Source organism: Cuculus canorus, chromosome 5 (assembly GCF_017976375.1).
Source record: "Cuculus canorus isolate bCucCan1 chromosome 5, bCucCan1.pri, whole genome shotgun sequence".
NCBI classification, from domain to species: Eukaryota; Metazoa; Chordata; class Aves; order Cuculiformes; family Cuculidae; genus Cuculus; species Cuculus canorus.
In genome coordinates, this window is record NC_071405.1 from 38,062,356 (window position 1) to 38,088,843 (window position 26,488).

Sequence of the window (26,488 nt, forward strand, 5' to 3'; positions counted from 1 at the left end):
GTTTTCCAGTGGCAGCAGTTGGCAAGTGGGATATTGGATTACAGGAAATCTTTCAAAAAAATCCAACCAAGCCACTGCTAAAATACCTGCTGGAAACAGCAAATAATTAAAATAGATGTTTTTGAGCAGCTTACCATCTGTCAGAGCTTGCTTGGAAACAACTCTTGGGAAAACAACAGTGTGAATAGTGGCTGTGGAGCAATGGGAGGATAAGCAAGGGCATGAGGCAGAGATGTAAATTTAAGTTTCTGTAAATTAAGCAGGTAATCTTCAAGCTAGAATAAAGTGATAATCCTGGATACAAGCCAAATTTAACAACTATACAAGATAAACTTTAATTAAACACTTGAATTTCTCAAATAGACCTGCTGAAAACCAAAACTTTCAGCATCAGATGGCACCGTAGGCGCCTGTCTGAGCCCTCTTCCACAAACTCAGAGAAGTGAACTGCTCATTTTACTTATCCATACACTAAAACTGAAGCACAAGAATGGAGAGTGGACTTTCTCAGCTCTGTAAGTTGTGTAGAACATCTCAACATGACATCAAAATGACCAGAAGCTAGTATTGGAATATGGCATAAATAGAAAGCATTTGAATTTGAAAATGAGATGCTGGTAGACATGCAAGCTGATAAAGCAACAGGAGAAGAAATCCATAGAAAAACATAAAACTAAACCCACAACGTTTAACTTTAACCACAACAGAGTTTCGTGAAAAGGAGACCATAGAAAAAAAAAAAATCAAAGGAAAACTGGAAACCTCAACCCCATTAAAACTTGACAAAATTCCCTAAGATTTCATGGGAGAGATTATGAATCCCTTTATTGTACAATTTATGTAGGAATACAGTAGCAAAAGAGGCAACATAGCCCATAGTGTCACCAGTTTACAGTCAAAAGTGCTAAATCCATGGTACAAAAATAAAAGACATAAAAACTTTGCGGTAAACTTTTGTTGGCTGGCATGTCTGTCAGAACCTCTTGTCCTTTCTAGGGCATCAAAGCAGTAAAAAAAACATTGCAAGTCAGCTTAAAACAAGCCCAAGGTACTGGAAACAAGAATCACTCAAACAACAGTCATAAGAAAAACTTCAATGAAAGTCAGACTTCAATATAAGCTGTAACCTCAACAGATTTCTCTTTCACATCCCTTAATCAGAGGATGTAAATTACTATCAATTACCAGATATATGTGTTGGTGATTTGTTACTCCAAGATCTAGACTTCAGAGAGCAAAAAACATCCTTCTCCAAAATCTTACCTGCCTGTCAAGCTTCTGCTGACGCAGGCTGCTCCCCTCATCATCCAGAACACTGCAAAGGCAAAGAGGACGTAATTGGAATAAATTTATCACTCAAAACAACATCTAGCAGCAATCACTGGAGCAAACTTGCAGGAGTTATTCACGTTAAACTTGGACTATGTTCCATGCACGTTCACCTCCCTTAACCTGCAAAAGCTGGCTCAAGAGAATTTAAATGCAGTCCACGAAAAACTGGAAAACTCTGGTTCACATAAAGTTCAATAAAAATATATATTCAGCCAGTTCACAAAGAAATGCAAAATCCACAACCCACAGCTTTTTTTTATCTCCACTGTCTTCTAATGCAAATGGTCAAGTTATATACAGCAACAGGGTTTAATTGGAAATTTGCATGTAAAGCATATACGAAGTGAGGAGTGTAAGAGAGCTGCTTAGAAACCCAGCAGTACTTAAAATTACCCTAGGAAAATAAACTGATTGATCTTTTGTACACTGAAAACCAGAATTTATTTCTGAATATCTGAAAAGTCACACTCATTGCCACGCACTTCAACTTTTGAAGTCCAGCAAAACAAACATTGCCCTATTTCTTCCTGCTAATTGCTGCTAGTTGGGAGATTAGCACATTCAATCATTTTCATTAATTGGATGTTAAAAACTAATGGCACTGAAATAAAAAAATTATTTGCGTGAATTATTTTATCAAACTATTGACTACATTTTGGTTTTCTAGAGAGCAAAGGTCTCTATTTTAAGAATATTATGGTTAAACACTAATCATAGATAATCAAAGATTGTAAAGTATTATATGTCATCTAAAAGGAAAACAGTACTATAGAACAAAAAAATAGCCTCTTACAAGTAGAATTATTTTCTCTTACAACACATTTTTATAAAATATTAGTCTTCGTTTTATAATCAATCTTAACAATCAAAAAGGAAAAAAGAAAAAATCCAGGATGAATGAAGCTGGATTCTAACCTACATACAGTGAAATTGTATTGCAATGGAAATGTCATAAAACATGCGAGTTCCCATGTATTAATATATACTCTTCAGGAAACAGTAACGTTATACTGGAGTTAAACGGGACAGCTAATAAAGGCATGCAGAACGTCACCTTTCCAATGCCAGCACTATCAAAGACCTATAATTAGGCATTATGGGTAGAATCAGCCTTTTACAAGTCATATTCGGGTTACAAGTATGAAGAGAACGAAAATATGCTGTACAAATACCGTGGGTATAAAATGACACAGCCTTTTGTAGAGGTAATGCATTACTCAGTCCAGAAAAAAAAAAAAAAAGCCAAAACCAAAAAAACCAAAACCTTCATACTCACAAAAACGTTCTGCTTTACACCAAGCATTTTCCATTTGATAAAATACAGAAACGAGTGATAAGAAGTGATAACGAGTGATTCCTCTGTGGTACACAATATCCGTTTTTTTCAAAAGCATTTCACTGCAACTGCAATAGCTAGAAAGTAAAACTACCTAAACTGCTATCTTTGGCCAAACAATTGAGTTAAAGATGCCTAAGTATAAAGTATCAAGCTTAATGGCCTGAACAAGTCCTCTTTATTTAAGACAATGCATTAAAAAAGCCAGAAACGTGTAATGATGCTAATAGAGGCTATACAAAGTACCAAGGCAACAGCTGTAACACCCAGAGAGATCAAGAGTCAATATTGCTCTGCTTGAGGTCTGCTTGAGAGTCAATATTGCTCTGCTTGAGTCAATTGCAGAGCTAAGGAGAAAACTCTGCTCTCTTCTCTGATCTTCTGCTTTATAACTCAGACTATACTGACTTCCTCAGCTCATTGATTCATGTTCAATGACCTATATACATACACTTCTCAGACATTCCTGTAAACCACCAGTTCAGTAATTATCTTTATGTGAATATAATGGCTTCAGTATTATGCTAGCTTGTGTATAATTCCAAATTCCGTATCACAGACAAGGTGTGTAAGTGCTTGGGATGACTCTAGCTTCCTCTGTTTCCCCAACACACTGTATCCTGGCATAACCTACTGCATGGAACAAGGGAGCTGGGAAATGTCTTCATTTGGGTTCTAAACCTTACCTGTGACCCCCCAGGAGCCACAACAAGATAAATTCAGGTTCAGATAAACAAGCACAGCCCCCTCGGGACCTTGCCCAACCATACCACAGCAAACATGGCAGTTTAAGTAAACAGTACAGCAAACACCAGTCAGAGGAAGGGGGTGATTTGCACTGATTCAGCATTCCATGAAAAAAATGAAAATCCATCCAGAAACTATGGATACTGTAACGCTAAAACACCTCTCCATATTGCCCTTCTACTGCAAGATGTTGTTTTTAAAGCCTATGAATACATGCTATCAAAGCTGACACCCAGAGTAGCGTGCCCAGAAAAAAAAAGCTGACAGTCTTGTCTGGAACTTCGAGGTCTTTCATTCTCTCAGTTCATGTTTTATAAAGTTCTTGGTAGTTTTCTACAATCCTTTTGTAAATTTGCATTAACTACAGGCCTTGTATTACTCAAGCTATGACTAAAATTGAACTCCAGTTTTCTTTACCAATACCAAGGTTCAGTCAAATACTGTTATTTCAACAATGGTCTCTCCATCCAGATTACTGGACCTGTGTGAATACCTCACTCCCACCAGACAGACCCACCACTCTTCTGAACTCTTCATAATGTAAAAAAGGCCTCATTACCACCAACTCTGTCTACTTTAACAAGTACTCAATGCCAATACCACTGAAAAGCTGCAAGTCCTTTCTTGATGCCTAAATAATACTTAGGCAAGTTCAAATAAAGAAAAGATCCAATTTAGACGATACGTTCTTCTGCTATAATATCAGAGCACTCCATTTTGAGACTGTGTATTCTGTTAATATTTTCTAAAGGACTAGTGGACCTTGGAGTCACTGATTAGCAGCCAGTATTTCACATTCCCTGATTTTCAAAGGAAGAGCACTCCTGAGACTGACTCCCAAGATTTGCCATTAAGGGGCATAAGGTTTTTAATACATATATACATACATACATACATACATACATACATATATACATAAATACATACAAAAAATAAGCTCTGTTTCTGTCAGGCCCTCATTCTCACTGCCTTGAAAAACAACTGCAGCAGAGTCTGAGATGCAAGTGTGTAAACACCACCAACCCTTTTTCTCACACTTCAGTGAAGTCTGGCAAAAAGACTTAGCAGATGATCTTGCCACAGCATCCGGCAGTCCATGCACTCTCACAGATACTACAGGGCCCAAGAGCTGAAATCCAGAGAACACACCCTTTTATGCTTTGGAAAACACAAAACTGCAGGAGCAGAAGCACAGCCTTTGGTCTTCCACATCTTTGAAAAGAACATAAATCAACTGTTCTTTCCTCTGGCAGAGTTGTGCACAGGGTGAGGACCCAGCCTCTCCTGCCTAGTTTCAGAAGAAGCCAGAGTTTTGTTGCTCAATGGTCCAAATAACTGGGATAATCAGAGGCTAAAGGCCCAGTACAGTGGAAAAATTACAGCTGTAATACGGCAAGACCACTACAGGAAATAATCTCACGGAAAGCAAGGCTATTAGGACAGTTCTCCTTAAAGATTCGATGTAATGCTAGGAAATCACAGCAGCAGTATGAAACTCAGTCTTAATAGAGAAATATGACTTTATAATTAATGAAAATCAAATTATTGACTAGAATGCGTATGTGTTAGCGATCTGCTGAAAACGTTGAAGCACCCTGAAAGTCCAGCAAGGTGTGTTTTTAGTCCTATTTGATCAAGTGTCATGTACCCACCTGGCATCTTGGCTACGGCTTTGACTCATTTAAAGCAAAAAGTAATTTTACAGTATATATAATATTTTAAGCAGTGCTTCAGGTCTGCAATAATAGTCTAGTCCAAATTCAGTTAACAAATCAGAGCTTACATACATTTCTTTGCAGATTATTATCCAGGAAAAGACCCAGCCATCTATTATATATACAACTCAAACAACGCACCCATTGGAGCTTACTGGGTGTTGAGCTTAAGAAGTCAAGCCTACAGCTATACATTCTAAAGACTCATATTACCAGCCTGGACCAAGACACAAAGACTTAAGTATTAAATTTACGCTATTAAATAGCGTTATTTTCAATTTAAAACATGACATTTGGTTCAAATATCCCCATCTCCTATTTTCTAAAGGGAAGTACATTAAATGAACAATCACTTTTTTGTCAAATTATTACTTTTCACACCATCTTTTTAGGCCACAGGATCTATTTTATAGAGACAGTATCAACATTGAGTTTAACATACACAAAAATAACCAGACTTTTTATACTGCTGCATGTCATAAACTCAAAAATATAAGACAGAATTTTAGTATTCTAAGCTCTTCAATAATAATTCCTTAAAAATCATTGAGAGAAAAGCAAGACCAAACAGGTTTTAAGAATGAAAATTCATGATCGCGTGAAGCTCCACAATCTACTTTTGAGATGATGACAGAAGATTTTGTAAATCAACATCTTGCTACATTTTACTGCAATTCCACATGGGCCAACTTCAATTTAAGTAAAATTGGAAAAGCCTTAATTCAAATAACACACTTCACAGCAAGTACTTCACCTTTACTCTTTGAGCATGCAAATTGTTGCCATTTCAGTAAGCCACTGCAAGAAAAAAAATAATTAAGAAGAAATGTTTTCAATTAGACTGTGCAAGACACATTTAATCACTGCTTCTACTTATTTTCTCAAAAGAAAAACTCCGAAACAGTAAAGTGGCTCTATTGTTTCTGCCTAACAAATGAGGCAACGTCTTTGTTCCTTCCTTATGTTCCATGATAATAATTTTTTTTTCCAAGACAAATGTCCAAAATCATATCTATCACATCTCCGCAGCCCAGCATTAACTGCAATCAGAAGTGTTCCTGGTCAAATCAGCCAAGACACATACTACCATTAAACTTTCAGATACTGTTTAAAAGTATCACCCTTGCATTTCTCTTTCTGCTGCTGCATCATAATACATTACTAACAGCAGCACCTAAAAACTCTACAAGAAATCAGGGACCTCTGTAAAATGAATGTACATTTCACCTTATAAAAAGACAAAGAATTGGAGAAGAAAATACTACTCCCATTTACAACACAGAATCAAAAGTAACTGAAAATTAGAGGAGATATTTTCACCTTGAGTTTCTTCTGCCATATCTTCAACTGCAATTCAAAATCATGGGATGATCAAACCAGACAGGAAGAAAAGGAAAAAAAAAAAATACACAGTACCAGACTAACCTTCAAAATCACTCAGATTCTTTCCATGCGTTCTTGCTGTGAAGAAAGCTGGTATGTTGCTGTGGCAAGAGAAGCAGATTATGGATCTTTTAGAGCAGAAATGAGTGAAAAGGACAAGAATGGGTGTAATGTGCCATTTGAACATTACGAATTCTCTAAAAATATAGGAAATAAAAATCCTGGGAAGTGATAGCACTTAGCTTATTGGATACCATCTGTCATATTTGCCCAGTTACACTTCTCTGTAATCTCTATACTTCCATAAAGCTTCTGCAGTTCCATAAAACCTAACTGCTATGAATAATGCTACTATTAAGACTTTCGGAACAAGCTTTCTGGTAGCACTGATTAAATGCTACTGTAAAGCCCATTGACAATGTCAGGGTCCTACAGGCTGAAGTTATGCTCCAGAGGGAATGGCACACAGTTAGGTTCTTCAAACAAGTGAAATTCAATGAATTTCTAACCAATGAAGCCCACAATCTCTGTGAAGTCCCAAGGCCTGCACGTCCCCACATAAATTAAGGTTGGCTGCCCCATGAACACCACATGCTGAGTTCATCAGAAGCTTATTGTGAAAACATTATTGTATCAGACACATAACCCAATCACAGACTTTTAAATCACAGAACCATAGAACGCTTTGAGTTGGACGCTAAAAGACTACAGGTCATCATCTCTGCAGGAGCAGGGACATCTTTAACTAGATCTGGTTGCTCAGAGCCCCATCCAACCTGACCCTGAATGTTTCAAGGGCTGGGGCCTCCACTACTTCCCTGGGCAACCTGTCTCAGTGTTTCACCACCCTCATTGCAAAAAATTTCTTCCTTATATCCAGTCTAAATCTACCCTCCCTTAGGACTCCCTTCGTGCTAGGAATCATTAACGTTTTCTGACCCCAAAGCAGTTGCTCAGTCATCTGATTTACAGTAATATCTGCAGCTACTGCCTTTATGGCAAAATGAGGAACTTCTTTCCTGAGCCATCTAAGCAGCAAAAGCATGACATCTTCTCACTGAGAAGCAGATCAAGGATATTCAATCTTAGTTTGTACTTCTACTACCAACAGTAGCAACAGCAGAAGCCTTGGATTTCTCCCATGCCATGCTCATACAGCAGAAAAGGACAACAGCCTACCATTACTGCTACATCCCATCAGTTACCACTGAACTGACCAGTAAAATATAGATACCAGGCACTGCTGCAGAAAATGAAGTTTGTATTTCTTCATGGAAAGCTACAGAGGAATAAAATTGTTTCACTGTGAATCTCACATAGTAAAATAAAGCATGCCTGTCGAGAATACAGCATTGCATCCCCTACCCACACAGCTGTTCAGAAGACCCTTAAAAGGCTTAAAGAGCTAAGCACAGGATAGGGGAAAAAAAGGCAGAATATGATACAGATATTTGTATCAGAATTATTAGCGCCAAGTTGGCACAAAACACAAGAAGATGGAAAGGATAATACACTGTGCTAATGATCCAAAATGCCACTAAAAGTAATGCTGCAGGACACATGGCTGAAAGCAGAGACTGAAATCTGTAGTTACACAATAATTACAGAACCAAATGCTTTATATTCTTTTCAAATCCTTGCTGGCAGACTAGCTTAAAAATCATAAATGAACAACACTTTCCTGAATTGTTGGTCCTGTCTTCTTCAGTAAGGTTTTCCTAAATGTCCATTGTATGTTAAGGTCTATGACACCTTAGATCCATCCACAATTCTGGTTTGGGGGATTTGAAAAGAACACACAAAGACTTTTTAGGCATTGTGTATTTTTCCAGTAAGTCAACGCAGAACACACATTCATTAATATTTTTCCGTTCCATCCCTCTCCAGTCATACAAGTATTTGCACATGAAAAAGAGATAACATATTGATTGACGACCTGGAGGAGACAACTGAATGCATCCTTATCACATTTTCAGAGATGACATCACATTGGGAGGACCAGTCAATATACTCGAGGCAGGGTGATCATCCAGAGGGACCCTCCAAGTCCTTGGAGGAAGAGGATAACAGGAGCCTTGCAGAATTTAACAAGGACAAACACAAAGCCCTGAATCAGGGAAAGAAGACTCCCCTGCAATGATACAGGCTGGGGTCTGTATGGCCAAACAGAACCTGGGTTCTTGGTGGACAGTGAGCTGAACATGAGCCAGCAGCATGCCCTTGCAGCAAAGGCAGCCAACAACACCCTGGGCTGTATCAACAGGAGCATGGCCATTATATCCATTAGATCAAGGGAAGTGATTAACATCCTTTCTTTTCTCTGCAGCTGTGATACTTCATACAGAAAACTACAATCTGTTTTGAGCTCCCTGGTACAAGAAAGATGTTGATCACGTTGAGCAGGCCAAAAGGAGGGTAACCAAGGAGGTTTAGAGGCTGGAACACTTACCCTGTGAAGAAAGGTTGGGAGAGCTGGTCTTTTTCAGCGTGGGAAAGGGATAGCTTAGAAGAGAGCTAATCACAGCCTTCTAATACCAAGCAGAGTGGAATGGCTGTGCAGTCTCCATCTGTGGCATTTTCAAGACCCAAACAAATAAAGCCTTGAGCAAACTGGTCTAACTTCACAGCCAACAGTGCTGTGTGCAGGACGCCGGACTGGAGGACCCCAGAGGTACCCTCCAGCCTCCAGGAGTCCCTTCCAGATTCTTTGAATAGCATCCTCCTTTTGGATGTCACACAGAACTAAATTTCTTGGTGTCGCAACTGAGCTACACAGTAGATAATACAAGCAGATTAAATGAAAGAAAATGTAACAGGAACACACACATTCAAATTTTTTTTTAATTCCACATAGATAATTGTTAAGCTAAAACCAGCCACATCCTTAGCATGACCAGACAACTGTATTTTTGTTTTAATTAGCACAGCTCATCAAAATAGATCTCCAATTGTTATGATATCAGGAGTATATGAAACCAACAGAAATTGCAGAAATCAAGTCTTCTAAATGTTTCACTCAGAACAATTTTTTAAAAACAAACAAACAAACAAAAAAAAAAACCCAACCACATAACAAACCATCAGAGTTAGGTAAAAATATATTGGAAAATGGGTGTGTTACAGGATATAAATAACAAAGCATTGGCCAAGGGCAAACAGCCCAGTAGATTCTCAGCGTTGAAGAGAACATCAGGAGCTCTACAGATATTATAGACATGCTTTGTATTCATAAGATCCATCTCTGAGTTCAATCATAAAATTGCTGTTCACCTTCCAAGAATAAAACTGAAGTCACTGGGAAACTGCAGTTTAGTATCTGAAATGTCTAGGCTGACAGCTTTCAATGAGGATGGTAAGAAGCCAGGAAAAGATGTAACGAGAGTAAAAGCAAAACTATTTCCTAAAGCACATTGCATATTTTAAATAACCTGAACTACAGAGCTGCCATTATTGTCCTGGAAAGATCAGCTGAACTAATATTTGTACAGATTCATTCTCTGCAATTACACAGACATGAATAAGGTAGCATACCACAGTAAACTGCAGGTAATCAAAATAAAACCTAAAGGAATAGTGGATGGCTGGGCTATCTTTTGCCCTCCCTCAACACACACAAACTCTGAACGCGATGTTAGAAAGAAAATCTATGTCCCAGAAGAGAGAGGTGAATTTAATAAATATGAACGATGGAGTACAAACACACAACAGCCTTTGCATGTTATGTGATCGACACTAAAATTATATTTGAAGTAAATCAATGAGAAGTGCCTGAATAGGAGCAAACTGGGAAGGAAAAAAAACATACCCTGAGCTGGAGATACAGTACCTGCAATGCAGATAGATCCAGATGACAAATGACATGACTTTCAGGAAATGCATTTATTGAAAACACACCGCTGCCAGCCACAGGAACGATCCAGCTGTAACAGTCAGTCTGATTTCTCTTTCAGCACCAAACTTCAACAAATCTCAATTACTGAAACTGTAAAATACACGCACAAACAAACCCAACCCATTTATGTACAAGGCACCCGACTACACAAAAAGTAAATTAAATGAGCAGAAGAAGCTAGGGAAAAGTATTGGTTGAATAGGAGGACCGCACTTGTACACCACACTGCAGAACAAGAGTTCTCCGCCAGGACCTCAGAAGACCATGATGACTTCTCCCTTCCAGTACTGCTGCATTGGCAAAAGATGGCACCTAGAACAAACCTCTGTAATTCTGATATGGAAAAGACCGTGACCAAGAGAAACCACGGTGTTCAAGAGAAAAAGTGTAAGATAACTGCTGGCACCTTTCCTCCCTCGCTCTCTTACTATCTGTCCTTTGAAACATGTTTTTGTCCAGTTGTCAGCATACTGGTCCTATTTTACATTAAACTATAACCTTTCACTCATAAAATGAGATTAACAAGTCTTAACTCCCCCTTGGAAACACCTCCATGGTGCAAGAATGAACGCACTACAGGTACAGTAACAAAGTTAAAAACAACGCTGGCCTTCAACATAATAGTAGAATGCTGAAGTGTTTAACAAACAAAACACTGACCCCAAGGACAGGGCCAGTGCTGCAGGTGTTCAGTGAGGGCTTCTCCCTGCAGCAGGCAGGTAAACACAGGCACAAATTACCTATCTCAAATATGATGTGGCTGAAAAGAGATGATACCTGAGCACTAATTCACTAATGCAGCAACTTATTAACAGATCCTACTGCCTACCTATGTGTTTAGGACAGGACAGGAAAAAGATACAGTTGTATTTATTATGTTTTTAAGGGAGCAGTAAAATTAAGCAATCATTTTATTGCAAATGTGAAGGTAAAGAGACTACCCAGTCTCCCTTAGATGCTTTAACAAACCAAAAGTGAAGTACAGCAAGAATTGTAACTCTGATAGGAGATGTTAGTGAAGTGAAACAGCCAAGCTCCTTTTTCCTTTTTTACAGGTGGTTTTATAGTTTCAATGGAGTGCAGTTTCTAAGGCAAAGACATGTCATTACATGATAATACTAACCCCGGAACAAAATATTTTGGTCACTTTTCCCACACCACGCACTATCTTTATAATCCAACCTACTACTCTTTGCTGGAACTGAAGAAAGCAGATTTTTCATTTCAGTTTGAGTTCAGTCTCTATAGTTTACCGTCTGTAAAAGTAGTAAAATCTGACAATCCTGGACAACTTTTTCAGGTGGAAAAAATAAGTTTCTCAGATCCTGGTGCCTGAGTACATGATACAGATTTTGAGGTTAAGGGCTGGGCAAAAAGTAACAAACACCACTTGGCCTACATTTTGTACTGAAAATGAAGCCCTTATTTCTAACAGCAGATGATGTATCCCATACCGTCTGGTCTGCATACTTGGGTCCATGACCCCAGACAATGTTAATTCAGTCTCATGAAAACATTCCCACTAATTTCATATAGCATAAAAAGATGCATATGTATAAACCCTTTCAGGTTGGGGATTTTTAATGATAAAGAGAATTGTTTCACAATTAGCATACACAAGTGCCTGCACAAGAGAGACGTATTCTAGTGGAGTATTCCAGGTATTAAATACAATCTTAGAAAACCATAGAAATAGTACAGTTTAGGTTTTCCTTTTTTTTTTTTTTTCGTAGATAGAGGTACTCCTTTCAAAAACATGGCATTCAAAGATAATTTCAGAAGAATTTACACAATTATCTTTTCTGATTTATTAGTTCCCTAATCTTGTGAGTCAACCCCAAAACCCGATTATTCTCCATGTCAGAACTAAGCCAATCTCTTTCTTTTGCTTCTGTGTGCAACCAAGGTGGGCAAGTGGGATTCACTTTCAAGACTTCGGCAGTGGCAGGAAAATTTTACAACATGGTCAGAGAAAATACACATCTGCTCTAAACCAGAAAGAAAACCAGATAGATAAAGAGATGAAACCCTTACAGAACTGAGCCCCTGGCAAGCCCTGGGATCTCTAATCCTACACCTGTCTACCTACCTAATTGCCAAAATAAGCGACATGGAAGGCCCCAGAACTAGAGAATACTAAGTGAGAGAGTGCAAGAGCTGGGACGTGTATCACAGACGCTGCTGAGTGCTTATTATAGGAAACTTGAAAACTGTTGAAACTACAATACAGCCAACAAAGTCTCTGTTGCTGATGAGATTTTCTGGATGTTTTAAGATTATTAAGAAATAGGTTCCACAATTTGATCCAACAGCCCAGAAGGACAGACATATCCTTGGCTGCATCAAAGTGTGACCATACAGACCTCATGTTATCAGGACATATTCAGGGAAGGAACAAACACTACTTTTTGAGATATTTTAAGAGAAATCTAACTGTGACATATCATATTTCTGTACTCTGATCATACTTCAAATACGCTGGCATTTTTGTGTTTCAAATGGGCAAAAAATAGTCCTTTGAATAGTAACTGCATTCACTGCATTTATAAGTACTTGAAGCATCACATCAAGTGACAGTCTCACACTGTTATGCAACCTACCTCTTTTGTTGCCTCCAGATATGTACATTGCATAAATTTTAATCATTTTCATGTTTTATGAATATTAACTCTGCTCACCATTTGAAATTATATACTTGGTTTAGTATATCAGCTTTAAGTATTTCAAGTAACATTAGCCAAATTTGAAACAGCATCAAATATTTGTTATTGGAGATATATTTATGTCCATCTTCATTACTAATCATTTAGAGCCCCAACTTACCTTGACTACTCTTACCAACGTTTTTTGTTATATCCGCCAATCATGAGGCGCCTTTTACCTACATAAAAGTACTAGAGGAAACAGTTTTCTGAGGTACAAACAAGCCTGGGCTCTTCTTGTGCCACACAATGGGATGATTTCAGCTATTTAGGTCTCCCACTTCTATACATCAAAATTCTGTCACACCAATACAATCCAAACAATACTTGCCTCTCAGAAACTCCAATAGTTAATTAAATCTACCCTTATTTCTGATACTTCCTCGCACAAAGCTTTTGTTTCCAGGGTTGCAGCAGTCTTTCTTGATATAAGAAGGATTCCGGCAGCTAGAATTAGCCATCCTGATACAATCGTGAGCACACGCAAATCTACCTGTATGTAAAGTTCTGAGTTCAAATCAACTATGAAACTAAGCCAGGAAGGCGCTAATCAAATCGTCAATCAGAATCTCACTGCACTTGCGGCACACTTGAAAAATGCTGTTCACAAAGGCAACACCAGAAAGCAAATGTGTATCACAAATTGAAAATCAGAGGAAGATACAGAAGGTAGAGCATACAAAACACAGAGAAGGGGTCAAACCTCAGGATTTCCCCAGTGTTGTTCCAGATATACTATATGTCATTAACATTTCAGGAAATAAGAAATCCAAAATGCATGGCAATGTGACCTCTAACCAGTTAAGATTATCAAGTTCTCTCAAACTGCTTCCAATGAAGTTATCATTTAGTCTAATAATGACTCTAGATTGTTGTCTCAACACTTTATAATATATTGTGAGGAGGTACGAAGAGCTATGTGAAATGCTTTGCAATAGTGATAGATAGATAGATAGATAGATAGATGGATAGATAGATAGATAGATGCAAAAATGCTAAAAAAAAGGGTACTTAATTACCAAGAACTGCAAGACTTTGATAAAAGTAATATATGATCTGAAATATCTGCCCAGCTTGACCTCTCAACAGATAACTGAACAAGACATTACTTCCTGACATTTAATGTATGCAGTTACATACACATAGATATAGGTATACATAAAAAACTGGGAGAGAAAATCCGGAAAACTGCTACTGCTTTTTGATTCAGTTTGGAAAGCTATTGTCATTAACTGGCAGGACTCAAATGTTGGCTTCTTTCAGCACTGGGCAGTTAATTGCTATATCAATCCTTCCTTTCAAGACACAATTTTTTACTCTACAACACATATGAAGATATGCAGGAATGTCTGCTGCTAGCAAGAAATGTGAATTGTGGGAATGGCTGTGGCTGAGAAGTCAGACAGCATGCAGACTCGCAGTTTCAGAGAATCAGGAATTGGTGTCTCTAAAAAGCTTTGGATTTCCAGCTGAAAATCTCCTCTGCAGTATGCAGAGTGTATATTTGACACAGTTATCAAATTACTGGAAATTTAAGAGCTGATTATCATGACCTAACTAATTCTTATTTCCAACTGCAACTATCCTTTCCCAATTACTGTTCTAGGCTTGAAAACATCTTCACAATATCAGTCCACATGGCAGCATGCGAGAGCTTCTATCAGTCCCCCATGTAAGACATTTTGGACTCTAAAACACAATTTTCACCCTATTTGAAGAAGACTGAAAATTGGGTCTGATAGATGCACACCACTTCAGTTTTAGGGTTCTGATACTGAACAGGCTAATAAAATTTGTTATTGCTGGACATAAATATTTCCATCAGAGCCCACTCAATGTCTAGGTATTTGCAAATAATGGCTTATAGCATATGAATGGTGAACATCAAAAAGAAAAGGCTGATAACAAATCATATAGTTTTTATCTTTGTTTTCTAAACTGCTTGTCAATATTCACCGGTTCTATCAAACAGTAACCAAGAAGGAGATTTTAAAAAAAGACAAAAGGGGTAAGGTACTTTTTTCCCATCATTTTGAAAAACTCGTATGATTTGCACAGACATCTTACATGCAAAAAAAAGCGTAAGCTTTCCTTAAAACAAAGTATGCATAAGATGATTAGATTTTAAAAAGTGTGTTGACTCTAGATAATTTTTCTTCTTACTTTGGCAAGGAGCTGTCATCAGTAACTGTAACAAAAAAGACCATTAGATAAAAAAAAAGCCATTTATCCAGCCCACTATTTTTAAACTGTTCTTGTCTGAGTTAAGCGTTATTTTTATTTTTCACCATGCAACAACTGCTAAGCAAACAAAGAACTCCGTTTTATCAACCAAAGAAGAACTATCATACAAAACCACAAGCATTCTTTGTCAGTCATATACTTCTACAGATTTTCAGTATAATTTGACCTCTCATAATTATACAATACCAGCAATGTAATTCTCAGTAAGATTGTGCTATTAACCCTGCACGATAGTGTACTGAAAAATTATGCTCAAATGCTATATTTCTAGATATTGGAAGAAATTATAGTTCTCTAGAATCGGATTATAATTACATAGGATTGCAAATGTACGTTTGTCAGTTTCCTAGAAACAAAATGGATACAAAATCTGCAATTCTAAATGGCTGTTTTCACACTAAATGCAGATACTGAGAACACTGCAGTTCATTTGCCAATTAAGATGAAAATTGTTCCCTAGTCTTTTTCTTCTCTTTTCTCTAAGATTCAGGCATATTATGAAACTACAGAAAGACAAGATAAGTGCATTGGCCAGAAATAACATAGGAAAAATCTACTGACTACTTACTCCATAGAACAGACAAACTCCTCCTTTCTAAAACATAATCTAGATGTGAGGAAGATTGGGACGACTGGGTTTAGAGTTTTTCTTATTCCCTTGTTATTTAAAGGAAAGATGACTGACAGTCCCACAGTAGATCTCAATCCATGGATGCAACCTGTGGAGCTTAAATGAATCTTCAATACTCAATTATATTGTGAGAAGTACTGTATCCTGTGTGTTTACAACTTGCCAAAAAATAGCTTCAAGATAAAAGGAATAACCAGAATTTAGATTTTGTAAATGTCACTTTCCATGTATTCAGAAAAAGTGTACACTATTGCCCATCTCAAATGTTTTAGTAGCTTAGAAATTTTTATAAAGCCACCTCCATTTCTAATTTCAAAACCAGCGCAGCTTTAAAGCAATTATCGATCAGAGCCATGGTCTGGTAGCAGATTTGCCTAAGCTTGACGGAAACCATTTAAATACTACAGGTCTTGGATTCTTGTGCCTTCCATTTTTCAACAAAGAAAACAAGCATAATTTAATTTGCTCCAGTGTGTCTTTCAAAAACTCTAGAGATAAACCATCTTTGGGTTTTTGTGTAACTAAACGGATCACAGCTGAGGTAGATCAGATTAACTGCTAAAGAAAGACTGTGTTGACAAACAGTAGAGAGAAGTCTATCAGCACGTTTTGTGGATACAAAAAGCACAGAAAAACATACCAATTCAGTTGCCAGAGGCTGTCTTCAGCTTGGGTTTAAATTGTACACTGACAAGCTAGAAGATAAGATTATAAAGGGGTTTTATTGAACAAAGAGCTGTTCAGTGCTGTGATATCAGTAGCAAACCATTAGCAGGAAAGGCTTTTCACCATCCTTTTCATATTTTTGAAAATGTGACTGAAGTTGCCATTTTAATTATATCCACTTCACCTGCTAGACAATGCCTGTTAGGAACAATTATAGCAAGAGCAATCTCCCACTGGGACTGAAGCACCAACACGACCGCCTCGTCAAGCAGACACATTTCTAAGTCTGCTAATTTCTGCCCATGGAACATTTTTCTATTAAAATGTGGTAGAATGTGAATAGAAAATCAGACTGGCTGCTGATTTCTAAAAACAGGAAGCAAATCATACCATGCAAGTAAATTAAATTCCAAAAACATTCAGGCCTTTGTCAGAGAAGTATTTAAGTTTTCTTCCCTTTCTCACATGAAGCATGGATATTAATGCTACATTTTGCATAAGAGGATAAGACAGAAAGCAGTGAATGAGTGTATCTCTGGAAGTTTCAGGAAGAATCTTCATTTGCACTGAGGTTCCCTAATAAAAATTGACCAGTGCACTCAAATTTCAAATTCCTTCACAGACAATTCAGTATGCATATAATGAGAGAGGTTTGCCTGGTTTCTTAAAAAAGACAGATTCATGTGTACATAATATCTATTTTTTTTTTCTTCAGTTGAATAATTTCAACTACAATTAAAGAGGTGTAAAGGAGTAAAGGTGGCTGGGTAGAGACAAAGACCTTAAAGAGTCTCTCTGTGGAAAAGAAAGGCTGGAGATCAACTCAATATTATTATAGAAATGAGAATCCACACAGGGAAACATGAATGACAGCTACTGAAATTCTGGCTTCAAAAGTTGTCTTTATCCTAGAAGTACTTCTTACAGATACATGCAGAAGGATCCCTTCGACCCAACACACTGTAAAGAAAATCTACTGTGTTTCATGTCTTCCTGTCTACATATGCATAGTTCTTGCCTTAATTTGGATTTCTTACAAACAGACAAATAGAAATACAAAAGAAATAAAAACAATAACCTGTTCTGGAGGCAAGAGAAGTATGGAAGCGGAAGATAAAGCAACTGTAATGCTTTCCCTGATCTCACTACTGAGTGTGTTATCCTGGAAAAGCCCCACTTCTGCTGTTATATGCAGTGTGTCCACCTAGGAGTAAGTACGCCTCTGCCTTTGCAACCTCTCCCAGAGCTTCACAGAGTGCATCACATGAGGGTGAGACCTAAGACAGACAGTGCACTACAGCACCACGTCAAGGTGGCACGGAGGCCACTGATGACCTATCACGACCAAGCTCAGGCCACAGCCACAACCATAAATCACCCAGTGTATGCCAGGACAAGGAGACAACAGCAGGAACAAGAAGCGGGCAAACATACTCTCAGATAGAGGAAGCTGCATCATACAAAGCTAAAGACTCCTTTTAACTGTATCAGACATAATTAAACCACTTCTAGCACTGTGGGAACATATTTACAAACGCATTTCAGCAAGGCAAAGAAAAGTATTGTTTTAGCTACTGGACCATTAAAAAGAAGAGTGACAATAAGATCCCCCTTTGGGTTTAATCAACGCTTACACACCAGCAGCTGTTTTTCTACTCCTTTCAGGCAAATACATATGACTGTGTATTTTCTGGTTTCTTTCCTGAACACTAATTGCCCGCTGCATAAAATGTCTAATTGATGTAGCATGTGATCACTGTTATTTGCACATTTTTCATAGCTCTAATACTTCAACATACAACCTATGAGTTTGTGTTTACTGTGGGATACGTGGTGGCACGGTGAGCCATTCCAGCCTGCAGGATCACCCACTGAATGTCATTCAGCTTCATTCCATCAGATTCAGAGGGCTCCACTTCCTCACTTTTTCAGGACCTAGCCAGAACTGGGACAGGATGAGGAAGAGTTCAGCCTGGGAACTATGGAAAGAAAGCTGGCTGGCACAAGCAAGATATAAAAGAGTAAGACAGCAACAGCTTCCTCTATGGTCCTGCAGAAGTTTTTATTGTTCTGGTGTAGCACTGTACTGCCATGAGTGCAAGTGCCCTTATCTTTATCTGTGGCAAACTGGGAGCAGGCCAACATGTTTCTCTGGACTGCCAGGCTCACAGCAGTGACCACAGAAGCTGTCAGAGACAGCTCATCCACATCACAGAAGTTACGCATGCTTGCAAAGCGTGCTGCTCCCTGGGGAACACATGCTCTCCCCTGCTCCTACGTGTTGAAGGAATGGCCTTGGCTTGAATCTGAAGTCTACTTCAGAAAGACTTTTGATGATAGTTACTGGATGGGAGCACAGACCTAAAATCCTGATTAAATATTTATCTGCTTTATGATTATTAAAAGATTTAATTTAAGAAGAGCTGGAAGATTATAAGGAAACATTGCCATTGACTGACAAATTTAACTCAGCCTGTATTATGTCCAGGAACTCTCCTAGCAGCACATAATCTCCCCAAAACCAACATCAGCCATTTGATAGCACGCTACAGATCAAATTTCCAGAGTCAGAGGACTCAACACAGAAAGGGAAAGAACCACAAAAACAAGATTAGTTAGTTTCCTTAAGTACTGATTATCATTCGAATACAGAGGAAAGCATTTTGTGATAATAAAAGAAAACAAATAATCTTTCATTTCACAAAGTAAATAACTCAGGGAATTATTACTAGAGAATCAATCACTATTTATTATAGACCTATTCTAATGCGGTGAAAAATAAAAAATACAGAAACAATCTCATGTCCATTTTCATGAAAAAATAACAAAAAGAAGGCATCAAGTGCAAATTGAAAAGCAAAACTAAACAGAACACCGTGTTTCTACTTACTGTTTATTGCAATATGCATTCATGTCCATAGTAAATGCAATATTGCAAATCTGGCTGTAAACTAAAACCCTTTGGGCTGAATTTTCATCCCAATGCACAGAGTTACTTTGAGGACTCCTCCCACTGTCAGTTGCGTGTATTTACAGTTCATCATGCAATGCAGCAAAAAGTTCTATGCCTCTAGTGTATCTTGCACTTTTCTTCAGAATAAGCTTTTTCAGAAGAGAATAAGTTGTTCTTGCCAAAGAACACAAAAAACCTGTGAGTTATAAGCCATTTCTCATTTTGACTAGGCAGCACAATAGTCATTCTCTCTTTTCTCTCCACCACATGAAGTATATTCAACAGAAGCTTCAGATTTTCGAAGAGGCTCACAATTAGGAAATAACGTGAGCAGAGAATCAGAATGACCCGGAGCACTCTTGAAAACCATAGACTCTTCAAGGCTCCCTGTGTAGCATTACATTCCATCCCCTGAAAGGCCTGTACCAGCCTCATGCAAAAATACAGCTACTCTGCATGTACTCTTAAATCTGTTTCGAAATCTTTATATTTTATTGGAATGCAACAATTAATAAACTGAAACCCCAGCAACTCAATATTCACTTCCAACAAGCTCATAGATGCCTTTACTAATGCCGTCAATTTTTGTTATGACTTACATTATTTGGTACCAGTTCAACGAAATGATGGCTCTCAAACATTATAATTTATTGCAAGCAAAATTAATTTTCTAAGGCCTAAAATCTTTCATATCAAGTCTAGAGTCCACTGGATCCTTTTGCCAGAAGTCTTTGTAACAAAGAATACCAATTTGTCAAGTCCAAACCTTAGAAACTTAGTGATCTCCATATTTTCCCCCCTTTTTAGGAGAAAATTTCAAGGAGTGGGAGGGACAGGTCCAGACCACACCAACAATAACCTGAAAATCCAGGCACTCATCTGTGGTATTATAACTACCTTCATAAGGATACAACACACAGGGCAGAAACCTTAACACTTGAACCTGCATATCCCACTGTCAGGGCTACACAAATGTAATTTCACATTTCTTCTAATAGAATAATCTGGAAATCATTCTAACACAGGGTGCACAGAATTGGAAAACTCTGTTTCTTGCTGTGCTACTCAGAACAACCTCTATCTTGAAAAGGGTGAACCATATGGCATGAAATGAATAAATACCAGAAAGTGCTGAGGGAAGGAAAGAGGGAGGCTCTTTCATTTCACTTAAATTTCTCTTGTGGTGGTTTTTCTTTATCTTTATAATCTGTGAGTGATATTCAAGCCCCAAGGAAGTAATTAACAATTTTTCAAGCTGCATCAACAGTGCCAGAAAATACACTACATTATTATTTGAAGTAGCTAATGTTTAAAAGCCATCTTCCAGGATGCCTCAAACTTCTAGCAATGATGTCATGATCTTTTTGCACTGATATGATGGCCCAGTTTCTCTGGGTATTAATATAGTATTCCATAATTATTATATCTGGCATACCCAAGAACTGGCCTAGTATTCTGAAAAGCCACAGCCTAGATAAGGTTGCTCATACAGGGTTAGTTCTCCAAAAATTAACATTCTCAGTTTGGACCAAATAATGACTTTTAAATTAAAAGTTACATTCACATTGTGAACTGTGCTATGATGAACACCCAGCTAGCTGTAAACAAGCTAACACATACATTGGAAACAATTTAACTATGGGAGTCCATAGCTCCTCACAGACTGAACTTCATTGCTCCTCAAAGAAGTAAATCACTTCTGCATTTTTTTATGTTGTTATACAGCTTTCAGTATCTCTGTTAGCTCATATGCAGCCCAAGTGTCTCTCCACTGCACTGCAGTATGCAGCATGGACATACCACAGAGATCAAATACAGAAGGAAAGAATTTAACCAAATCAACACCAAGCAAAGCTACAGGGTTCTCTGCAGCTCCATCATTGCACAGATTTAATGATATGCAATGTGAAGAGGTACCTGAGCTGTGCCTCAAGGACAGGAAATAAAACAAAGCTAGTGTTATTCTAGGGCAAGCACAAAAACCTTCTATAAACCTTGGTGCTTCCCTTTTAGAATCTGCAGCAACAGCCAGTGATTTAAAATTCAGTAACTTAGAAGAATCACTTACCAAGGTCTGACTCACTGGTGTGTAGAGATGTCTTCAATGTTATTTAATGTTGCCCTACAGCTGCAGTGTACCAAAAGATGCAGTATTTACCTAAACTAACTGAAGTCTTAGGTAGGCATGCAACAGTCCATGCAATCCATATATCCACAAAAGACTGTTTAATGGAAATTCACACCCCTGGCTTCAGTCTTGGGATTTATATCTGCCAAAAACAGTGGGATGCATTCCAAGGCACAGTAAGCGTCTCAGTCCTCCATTTGCCACTCAGCTTGACCTGAGCAGTTAGTCTACATCACTGTTCAGACAGCTTATCTGTTCTTTAATTTCTACAATACATCCAGTAATTTCCTCAGTTTTTCAGAAGTGAGAATTGCAACACAATGCAATGGGCTGGGTTTTTTTTTTATTGCTACTGCAGGCAAGTGAAAATGCTGTTGTAGTAGTATCAGTTAGTAACAACCTTCTCTGCAAAAAAAGAGACCACTTGTCCTTAAGCTTCTTGCTCTAGCACAGGTACAAGTAGTGGAAACACCTAGTCTTCAAATTTATTTGTTTTGCTTTCAAATTAATATCAATTTTGAAAGACCAACCTGTTTTTTTACCCATTCCCTGAGCATGGATCAAATACTGACATATTTGATTTCACTTGCAGATACAATTTCCAATTCAGTCATCACTTGAAGTTAATCAAGGAATTTCTTCATCTTGTAATTTTTCACCTGCAGGTAGTTAGAACTGTGATTACAATTAAAATTACCATTAAAAACTCCACGCTGTGGTTTCATTATAATGAATGTGTAACTCAAATGAGTTCTATTAATTACAAGTTATAATATGCACAGACTTGTGTTAACATGCATCTCAACAGGAACTCTGAGGTTTCCACTGAAATCTGCAATTCAATACTTAATTTTGGTAAACATCTGACCAGTCAAGGTAAAACTCAACTTCATGAAAGAATGACTCAGGCACTTGTGTTGTCAGAGATCAAGACAAGTATGTCACTCACAAAGTGCACTCGTACATTCATACTAATGCATTACAGACTGCTTGCCATTATTTGCTAAGACATGAGCTCAGAGAAGGTTGTGGAGCCAAGCCAATTCCCTTTAAAGTCAATAGAAAGAATCTTCTGGCACCTCTTCGTGAGTGCTTCCTGCAAGCAACCATACAACTAAATGTAAGACAGAGAGTAGTGTTAGACGCTACAGCATCCCTACCTCCAGGTGTAAGGGTAGTTGTCTGACTGCGCAGAAGCAGCATCCAGGATCTGCAAAGTTCTTGTACTGGCAAAAGCAGTTACTATCCTCTGCTGTATAAGGCCCTACTGCATTTCCCCAAAGGAAGTGCTTTAGATTGGGTCTCTTTTTCCTTTTAAGGGTAAATAACAGCTAAATCTGTAATCTCCAAATTCATTAGCAATCCAAAAGTACGAAAACTACTTCTGCAGTAATCACTGAAAGGGAAAGTAAATTTATATTTCAGTTCCTTATTAAAGTAAAAGAAGAAAATACAAATATATCTAGTAAATAATAAAATTACAGGAGTAAATTGAGCATTTAAAGACCTTCCAAAAAGTCACAAAGTTATACAATTTGGACATAAACTAAAATTATTCAGTAGATATATACATCCATAGTTACCAAACCTGTACAAAGCAAAAAATGCTGTTACCACCAAGTATTAAATAAAACAAGCTGGTGTAAAACAGCTATGTCAGCAAAAAAGAACGGTTTCCTTTTTTATCACATGTACTCATCCTGTTCCAAAATAACCACTCAATCTTTTTGCCTTCTCTCACAGTTACCTTTGCACACTCCATACACCCTTCTCTAGGAGCATATTTCCCTATCTAGTTAAGTCACTATGCCCTTCTTTCCTGTTTTGTTAAGAACAGGATAGTCAAAAGAAGCTGATGTAACAAAAATGAAAGCAACAAGGAACATGCTAACAACCACCCTGATCTTTTTGCTTGTATTTTGTGCCCTTATTTTGTATCTGTCATCCAAATTGAAAATTCTTCAGACTGAAGACTGTCTTGCTGTGTATCTGCATACTATTAGCACGATACAAACAACAACAGAGCCCAGAGAGATCTTATATTCTCAGCTGAAAGTCCTCAGCACTGGTCCTCAAGACATCATGATAAAAAGGATCGTAAAACTGTGAGAAAACAGTCCTCCAGTTCCCCACCAGTCCCCATTTGAAGTGACACAGACTACCACTGAGAAGGGCTTCTCCAGTTACTGGCCTTTATACACTGCAGTAACAAAAGCTTCAGCAAGAAGTGAGGTATAAAGTGAACATTGATTTTAACATCCATGCTTAAAGTAATAGTATTTGAATAATCTGCTGCAAATACTGAAATTAATTCTTGGTAATCTTCAAAAAAAGAAAACAATTTCAGCTTAAAAAAATTGCAAACAGTATGAACTACTTCAGTAACACAATGAGAAGCTGGGAAGGATTTATTCAAAAGTTACAAACAATAAAATACAAATTAAAGAGCAAACATTTACAGAGATAGGTATCATATAGCTGCAAGAAAGAATCATTATTTTCATGAATCTCAACATGGACAAGAGAGAAGAAAGCAAGAAAAGAGGCAAAGAGAGCAAGGAGAGCAAGATACAAGGACAAATGGAAACAGAAATCTGTTCATAAAGAATAGAAAAAAACATGAATTAGAAAATAAGTCATTAGTATGAGGGGAAAACGCATGAGGAGGAAGTGTGAAAAGAATCCAGCTCTCCAGAATGACAGCTTCTAATAACATGTACCACCTTCCAGAGAAGCTGCTGCTTGCATGTCTAAATGGATGCAACTTTAAAGAAAGTAAAAAAAACCCTCATGAGTAAGAGTCAAAACTGTCCGACTCAGGGAACTGCAAGAGGAGACATAACATTTCATAGCTGCTTTCCGGCAGTGATCCAAATCTGGCACAGATGGCTTGTAAATGATTGCTGCTGCCAAAAACCTACAAATGATTGCTGCTACGAGAAACCCACTGGCCTATTATGAAATGATTTTTAGTTTCAGTCAGGATGTCAATACTGCAAAGGTGGCGAGGGTCACAATACCATAGGATGGTGCGGCTGTTTATCTATCATATAGCCCAAAGCACACCCTACCAGAGGAGGCAAAGCCCCATCAGCCCCTTGTTTACATCCACTTGAGGCACACTGCAAAGCAGATAGCTAGGTTTCACTCCCTGTTCTGCTGCTGATCTCCCTTGAGCCTTGTCCCATTTCCTTTCAGGCAAATTCCCCACAACTTCCACAGGTCTCCACTTCCCTCACTGGTAAAATTGAAGTGATACTGTATTTTCCTCAGCCCTCTTTTCTGCCTGGCTGATTTAGGCTATCAGCTTCAGGGTAGCAATTGCCTCTGACAGTGTGCATGTACAGCTCCCCAATACTGATGCTGGGCAGAACAGGACTTTGATCTTGGCTAGCATCTCCATGTACTACCTCAGGATCACCCTATATGAGGGCACAGACCCCATTAAGGAAGAGCTCTACCTTAAACATTTTATAAACACACGACTAGGCTAATTTTATACATTACAATAACCTGAGACAAGACAGCCTAATTTAAAGCAGAGGAGACACACACTCCCTGTGCCCTTTTCTTTAGGAAAGGCAGCACTCTCATAAATTACCAATGTCGTCCCCACAGCAGGCAGCCAGGCGTGAGCCTGCCTGCATTGCACTGCGCTCAGTCACAAACTGCACCTTGCAGTGGGTGAGCATTCTACCTGCACTGCTGCCTTTAGACTGTCAAGGCTTAAGGGGAGATAATGTCCCAATACACCAAATAAATGCATAGAAATGACTGGGACATTCTTGGTCTTCAAGCCTGTTCCTGTTCCAGCACTTGTTTACGCATCACACTTCCAGAGATTTTCTTATCTGCTCTAATTGCCATGATTCATGAATTTACCACACAGCTGTGCTCCACAATTTTCATCCAACTGTAATCCTCCACTTTGCAAATAAATAACTAGTGACTGTTTATAGCTGCAATATCTAAGCACAGCCTTAAAACTTCAGAGCAAATTCGTAACAGCTACAAAACAAATTGAACATAATAAAAAATGTCACAAATAAAATAATGTATATTATTACCATCATCATGTACGCATCAAGGCATATTATGCCACTGCAAATGCATGCTGTGTAATCTTCTTTATACATCACCCTCTGTGCAAAGTGCCAGACACCCTGTGGCACAGTTCATGGGTTCCCCTGGGGCTACGGCAGGTTTATCGACACAAAGCAATTCTCAGCAGAATTACACAGACCCTTAACAGAGAACTCTTGAGGACCTGGGACAAATTTATTCCTATATGGACTGCACTTTCAAACTGATGTTCATATATTTTTCATTAAACAGGTTAGATGGCTTTGTAAATGCTGCTTTCTAAGTTATAGTATTAGGATTTATAGTTAAAGAAGCAAGTGAAAATATTAAGAACAAATTATAATAATAGGGACTGCGACCCTACTGTGACTGAGTGTATTTGTACTTTTATCATAGCTAGCCACAGTTTCATTTAACTATAGTTAAGTAGTAGGAGGAATGTGTTCGCTTCTTCAAGACGCAGCAGTATAAAATAAAAATGAATATGTTAATTTCAGAAACTCTATAAATTAAAAATGAAAAAGATGTGAAACTGGAACATACTGTTGAACAAAACCCCTTAACTCCTCTGAATCTGTAATGATTCCCAGATAATTTTGCTTTGTATTTCCTACTGGAAACTACTAAAGGATACCAAATGAAAACACTACCGTGTTTGAGAACGCACCTCCTAAAG

The 26,488-nt window shown here is 38.0% G+C and overlaps 1 protein-coding gene across 5 annotated transcripts in view; it reads right to left on the bottom strand.

Annotated features, from left to right (window-relative positions):
• The window catches only part of TUB (TUB bipartite transcription factor), a 163,001-nt gene that overhangs the window by 50,848 nt on the left and 85,665 nt on the right, over window positions 1-26,488 (bottom strand). For 4 of the 5 annotated variants that reach the window (XM_054067279.1, XM_054067281.1, XM_054067280.1 and 1 more), the window contains exon 2: window positions 1,264-1,315. In XM_054067279.1, the coding sequence (XP_053923254.1) occupies window positions 1,264-1,315 (52 nt within the window). Of the gene's footprint in view, window positions 1-1,263; window positions 1,316-6,555; window positions 6,699-26,488 lie in introns of those variants that run through there. The other variant, XM_054067283.1, reaches the window with a different exon arrangement.